The sequence below is a fragment of the Poecilia formosa genome, unplaced genomic scaffold (genome assembly GCF_000485575.1).
Source record: "Poecilia formosa unplaced genomic scaffold, Poecilia_formosa-5.1.2 Scaffold387, whole genome shotgun sequence".
NCBI lineage: Eukaryota > Metazoa > Chordata > Actinopteri > Cyprinodontiformes > Poeciliidae > Poecilia > Poecilia formosa.
The window spans coordinates 423,150-429,970 of record NW_006800326.1 but is presented as its reverse complement, the minus strand read 5'-3'; the positions used below and the strand labels follow the sequence as shown (position 1 = coordinate 429,970).

The 6,821-nt window shown below is 38.0% G+C and overlaps 1 protein-coding gene across 2 annotated transcripts in view; it reads right to left on the bottom strand.

The window, feature by feature from the left end:
* The window catches only part of osgn1 (oxidative stress induced growth inhibitor 1), an 11,690-nt gene extending 5,177 nt beyond the window's left edge, over positions 1-6,513 (bottom strand). Inside the window, exons 1-3 of one of the 2 annotated variants that reach the window (XM_016662709.1) lie at positions 6,353-6,513; positions 1,669-1,829; positions 463-525 (exon numbers count right to left, since the gene is read on the bottom strand). In XM_016662709.1, the coding sequence (XP_016518195.1) occupies positions 463-520 (58 nt within the window). In that variant the 5' untranslated portion in view covers positions 521-525; positions 1,669-1,829; positions 6,353-6,513. The remainder of the gene's footprint in view (positions 1-462; positions 526-1,668; positions 1,830-6,352) is intronic. The other variant, XM_007575754.2, reaches the window with a different exon arrangement.
* Between the last annotated feature and the right edge of the window lie 308 nt (positions 6,514-6,821).

Genomic DNA, 6,821 nt, shown 5'->3' with positions numbered 1-6,821 from the left:
TATATATATATATATATATATATATATATTTTGCAGGGACAATTTATCGACCAGCTAAGTTATTGTTACAAGCATAGAAACATGATGGAGGCAAAAAAATCATGAACATCTGTAGCATGAGTCAGCAAATCTGATGTTTTTTTAATTGTATATGATGACTCAGCATGAGAGGGAAAACAATTTGCATTTTCACTTCCACATATTTGCACATAATAAGCAAATAAGCTGAGATCCCCTCCACTTCCACTGTTTCCATTATTCTCTGAATGGGAATTCAACTCGATGCAGAAGAATAAATAGTTCAGTTCTTAATCTTGATCTTTAATGGACTCAGACAAAAATTAAAAGAGAAAACAGAAACTTATGTGACTCTAAGACTACTTCCTTGTTTGAAGTTGAACTGTCCTCCATTTCACCTCTGAGGTTTCCCCACAGCATGAATGAAGCCAAGGTTTGTCTTACCGATGATCACGACCGGCAGAATCTCTCCAGACGTCGTTTCTTTATGGTGCAGGTCCATTTCTTCTGCAACAGAGAAGAACAAAGTCTGGTCACCAACATGACATTTCTCATGTGTTTCCTCCGTTTGGCTAATCTCAGCGGTGAGATCGTTTTCAGTCACATCGCTGCTCCCACTTCCTCCGTTCGACCTCGAGGTTTAACGCTGAGGTTCAACCTGCGACGTTCACAGGTGACGGAGCGTCAGGAAGGAAGTGAAACAATACGTCAACATTTACACTTTGTTCTGATTCAGATTCTTAGATTTCACAAAGGTGACTTTATGCTCAATAGATTCCATTCGTACATCCCATTTATTTATTGTTTCTCTTTTTCTACCAGAAACTGGATGTTGAAAGCCTTCAATCTGGTGATCAACTAGACCTTTTTAAGGATAATTTTGTTTCCAGAAAGTTTATAATTCACTTTATTTGTTGTTTCTGTTTTGTTTATTTTAGATATTTAAATTGTCTTCCAGTTCCAGTGTTAAATGTTCATTACAATTTAAAGTTTATTGAGAATGTGTTCTTGTATTATTATGCCATAACTGTTATGTCCCTAAAAATTGTCTCAAAATAATATAATAATTTATCGCAATAACTTCTGGGACAATTTATCGTCCGGCAAAATTTGTTATCATGGCTTATATTCTGCTTTTTCAAAATAAAAGCCATATTGTAACTTAACGTCGTCTCATCAGTTCCTCTGGAGTTACCACTGATTTCTCAGATTAGTACACATGTTGGCTACAATAACACAGAAACAACAAATAACATTTTTCTAGAAGATAAATTGTACCAGAACTGGAAGACATTTTATATATCCAAAATAAATAAACAAAACAGAAACAACAAATAAAATTAATTATGGAGTAAACTAAATAGTCCTTTAAAAAAAGTTTAGCTGAGACCAAAACACCAAACTGTTTGGTGGAAAGACAGAAAAGACAAAAATGATAAATCAATTAATTTATCATGCGATTAATTCATTTATTATTAATTCATCCCATTTATATTTATATGCGTCTCTTGTAAAGCAGCGTGAAACTCATCTGTTTTTATTACCAAAGTGAAAGAAAACAAAAATTAGAAATGGCTTCTTTCCAAACTGTTAAAACTTTGAGGCCCAGAACAAGTGCAAGCAGGTTTCCTCTAAAGTCTCATGACTCACATTTCCCCTCCTGCACATTGAAGCTCCATTAATATAAACTTCACTGCTGGGTTTGCATGCCAGCAGCCATGAGGTCATGGACACACGCCCCGTCCAGAGGGCCGGGCCGGGCGGTCCGAGGGCAGCGGTGTCGGCTGACTCTCAAAAACTGCAGAGTCATGCTTACACAGACAAATGCAGACAAGTGAGAACAGAACGTGTGAAAAAAGAAACGAGGAAAAAAAATTTACTTCGACAGCAGAGCATAAGAGAAGCATAAAAAAGTGGAAGGAAAGAAGGAGAATGAGGAAAAGAGGATGGGCTGGGAGAGATAAAAAGAGGTTACGTAAGTGCAAAGGAGAAGCTGGCAGGGAGCCCAGACACGAGTGGGTCTCAGCGCCAAAGTCACTCAGGACTACGTGCCGCTCCTGACTGGGTTCGTTAGTTTACTCCCAGAAACACTGACTAACGTATTTACAGCATCGCTTTCCACTCTTTATCCTGTAACAAAATACAAATTCAGCTCTTTAGTTTCAGTTTAAAGTAAGATACTATCCGAATGGTAGCTAACTGTAACCAGAAGCCAGTTACAAACTAAAAGCAAACCCTTTTCTCCAGCATTGCAAACAATCCACAAACTCATCTTGAAAACGCCTTTCGCTGTTTATCTTTCGCCTTCAGGTATGCACTCTTGGCTGCAGCGTTTAGGAGATAAAAAATGGCGGCTTTGTATTATTTAAGAAAACAATGAGAAAAAAAAAAGACTATCCAATCAAAACTGATCATCACAAGAGATATTCGTGACAAGATCCAGGTTCGTTTTTATCTGTGATAGAACAGGAAGATCCTTTCATTGTTAGCAAATCAACTCAACTCTCAATTTAATTTCTTTTGTTGCTCCATCTGCCTCCTTTGGACACTGAAAAATGATCTCACTACAAAAATAATTGTTGTAAAAACCTTTCATAGAGCTAATCTAGGGCAATAATTTCAAAGTTTTGGTTTTTAAGATTTAATTTATGTAATTTCCTTTTCAGAGAAGAGAGAGAGCAAAATAAAAAGAACTAAATTAAAATCAGAAATTTGATTTGGAATGAAAAGAAAAGCAACAGAATATTGGAGATTTTTTTAGCCACATTCCCCAGGCTTTAGCCAATGATCTCCATTTGACTCATTGTGCTAGCACCAATTGGCTGGACCTCTGTTGAATTAGCTCAGTCACTTTAAAAAGGCACTTTTTGTCCTTTTGTAGGAATCAGTTTTCACTTTTACAATAAAGCACATTTTGGGGGAAAATTTTGCCAAAAAATGTTATTACGATTGCGTAGTAAACACAAAACGGGATGCATCGATTTGAAAGTTTGGGTCAATTCCTGTATCTGATTTTTATCACATGATAAATTAAATTAAGTTAGATGATTTTCATCCTGAAGATTTCATTATCCACTTTATTGGTGGTTTTGGTTGCGCTTAGTTTTATTTTAGATATTTGAAACATCTCCAAGGTAAGAGTTTACAAAATCAAAGTTTATTGGTGTTGGAGAGCAAACTTGCATTACTATGCCATTATCAATACATTACTTGAAAATGGTCTCCAAAAAGCAATATTATTTATTATCACAATAATTTTGGGGACAATTTATCATCCAGCAAAATGTGTTATTGTGACAGGCCTGTTTGGGGGTGAATACTTTTAACAAGGTTTGTATAAAATACATAAAATTGGATCCAGTTGGGTTAAAACTATTATAAAGTTCCTTTACATAATGCGCTCAGGCACCAGGTTGTTTTTCTGACTGTAGAGGAAATATGCAAACTTTTTCTCTTCACTCAAAGCAACAGAAAACACCTGGACGTTAAACAGGTTTTCCTCCCAAACATCAAACCTTTTCGTCCGTTTTGCTGCACGGACAAACACACAAACATTGGAGCCGACCCGACCCTGAGCCTGTAATTATCAAAAAGTCGAAGGTCACCCTTCTGCAGGCGCCTTGGATCAGTGGTGACACGGCAGAAACCCGACACCGCTCCATGCAGGAAGTAGGCGTGTAACATGAGAAGATAATGAAAATGTTACCGGATGGTTATGTAACCTCTAATCAGTACAGTGAAGCACCTGCTTTAAATATATTCTGAATGTGCAGGTAGGGAATGTTTGGCATTTAAAAAAAAAAAAAAAAGCTAATTGTCTCTTTAACTGTCCTGGTGTTTTTTATATCAAGTCCTTAGATTATTTTTTTAAGTTAACACTAAGAGTCAAACCAGATAAATAATATTTATGAATATGAATAATAACTTTATACTTTAATAACAATGAAGCAGATCTGTTTTTGACCTTTTCGGCTTTCAATCTCCATCATTCTGGATCAGGAAGAGTCTGAGCTACAGCAAGAGTAAATGTGTTTTCACACCTGATAGTCTGGTTTGATTGGGACCAAAATTGAAACATTTGTTACATTTCCAGCTGCTGTGATTTTCTTCCACACTGAATCAAAGTAACCAAACCCTTTGACAAACCTGTTCCCCTCCTCGCCTGTGGGGGCGCTGCACCAATAACCACTAAGAGAAACGTCACAAAAACTTCCAAAGAAGACATTTGTTTACATTTCTTCTTCAAGAAAAGGAAATAAAAATGGAGTAGAATCAGATTTTAGCGGTTGGAGGATTTCTCTTATAACCACAAGCCATTTTTTTCCGCTAGTGCTGGACCCGCATATTTATTTTGGTTGTATTTACCCAGATCGCCCTGCACTATAATCTACTTCCTGCTTTTGGAGTGATTTCTGGTCCGCTTGCCATTCACAAATGGATTCAAACCGCACCACAGTTCACTTCAACCGAACCCAGACTGAGGTTTGTAGGTGAATCAGAGTTAGCTTTTTTCAGAGTACGATTAGTGTTCACATCTCCCCAAACAAACCAAACTTTCAAGGCAAATTGACTTGAGTTCCGTTAAAGCGATAAGCGTCCAGCAGGAAAAGGTAGAGTTTGAAAAGCAAACCATGAACATGTGGGGACGTTTCTTAAAGTATGAGGAGCAACAACAACGAGCAGAAACAAGTTGTGTGAAATCACAGCAGTTATCTCCCAATTATTTATTTGTGTATCAATATTCAGTACTAAAAAGTTTCAAACTCGAACATCTGATAAAAACGTTTATTTTTAATGCAGAACCGGCCTGATTGCTGGCATGACGTGCAGTGTGTCATTAGAAATGTAAACACTTACTGATTTTGTTGGAAGCAGAGAAGGTTAGAGTTTAACAGCTAGTGGGAGGAAGGATCTCCTATAACGCTCCTTTGTGCACCTTGGATGCACTGAAGGAGCTCCTACGTTACATAATTAATGCTGACTCACAGTAGAAAGGCTTAAAAATGTTTTTGAAAGGCTAGTCTCATTTCTGCAGAATTTAAAGAAAAAATTAACAAAATGTGAAAGTGGATGTGGCTTTCTCACACACTCAAAACTTCCAGCAGGATTTCCCCAAAACCTTGTTAATCTTCAGCTCTTCTGGAGCACTAAAGGAGTGTTTTAACTTCTAAATCAAATACCTCCAGGCAGAGTTGTTGTAAGCTCGCTGTGGATGCCTGCCAAGATGTGCAGGAGGTGTTGAGAAGCATGAAATGCATCAAACTCCTTCCCTTTCCCTGCAGACCTCATATAACCCAGTGGCTGTTTGGTCCATCTGCTCCGACCAGACAGCTAATGGGATTTCATTTATGAAGACCCAAGACCTGGTGGACCTGCTACACTCAAGATTAAAGTGATCCAATTGTTGCAGAATGCAAAAACATTGTTTTGAAACACAAATTGCTAGAATGTTTGTGGGATTCTGCAGAACTCCTCCATGAATAAAAATAGAAAAAATGCTGCTAAGCTTGTAGAAATCTGAGTTAACCCAGAAAAAAGAAGGAAAATGTTTGGACATTTACACCATCCTGCACTCAGTTTTTCCTGGTGTGGCCTCCAACTGTGACAACAAGGACCAGCGGAGATAATAGATAATAGATGGAGAACAATGTCAGTTCTGTTGTTGCATTTTATATTTGGCTCCATAAACATGCAGCTGCTTGTATGGAAATCAGGTCAGAAAGGCAAACAAATATCAATCTGAAAGGTTTCAGATTATTTTACTTCTTATTTTACTTCTCATACAGGCACACTAAAATCTTACTTATTCATGACTACATTAGGAATAAACCCTATAAATACCAATGTTATATTTAGTCTCTCAGCCTTAAACTGCTTGTCGCAACTTTTAATTGATAAAAACCTTTAAATCTGCGTTTTATAAGTAAGATTTGATGAAAAATAAACATTTAAGAGAAAAAACTAATCAGCAGATTAATAAACTAAAGTACATCTACAGAAAATATATCTGGATTAGTTACATTACATCTATGTAACAGAGTTTATGGGTCCTGGAAGTGAGCCAGCGGTGTGACTGGATACGTAACCCGAAGTGAGGACCACCCTCCCACCACACACACCCACTCACTGAGCCGGCCGGCCGGCGAGCTGCAGTGATCGCATCAATAAACGGTGTTAGCACCATGCGGACCCTTTTCGGTATAACCCAGGCTAACGTCAACAGTCCCCTCTTCAATGGCTCCATAATCCAGCATTATTACGTCGCTATGACCCATGTGTTAGCTACCTGCCGGTGTAGCCTCGCACGCGACCAGATCCGCTGGGATAAACTTACCGATTCTTCCTTCTGGTTTAGATCCTCCACTGGGTCTAAGAACCGTTTTTATCTTCTTTAATTTGTTTTTTGTTCCCTTGGTTTCTCAGTGTGTCATGTCACAGCTCTACGTCGGCCTTTCATTCAGCTCTTCCTTACTAACTCCACCCTTCGTTTCTTAGCCTGGAGTCGCACATTCACATATTATATAGTTCTAGTGCAGCCTGGCCCACCAGCCAATCAACAGAGACCCTCCGCCCCCAAGCCAATCAGAAAAAGGCATGGATGAACAGTTATGAAAAACCGCGCCGTCGTAAGAAAAAGATCGTTTATGGATGCGAGATGCTCGACTATCAGTTTGATAGTTTCAGATAAAAGTTATTTGAAAAGATTTTATTGCTCAACGATTATACTTAGATTTATCTTTTTGTGATAGGCTGCACAATACTTACATACTAACGCGATTTTTTCCCTATTTGTTCTATTTTTT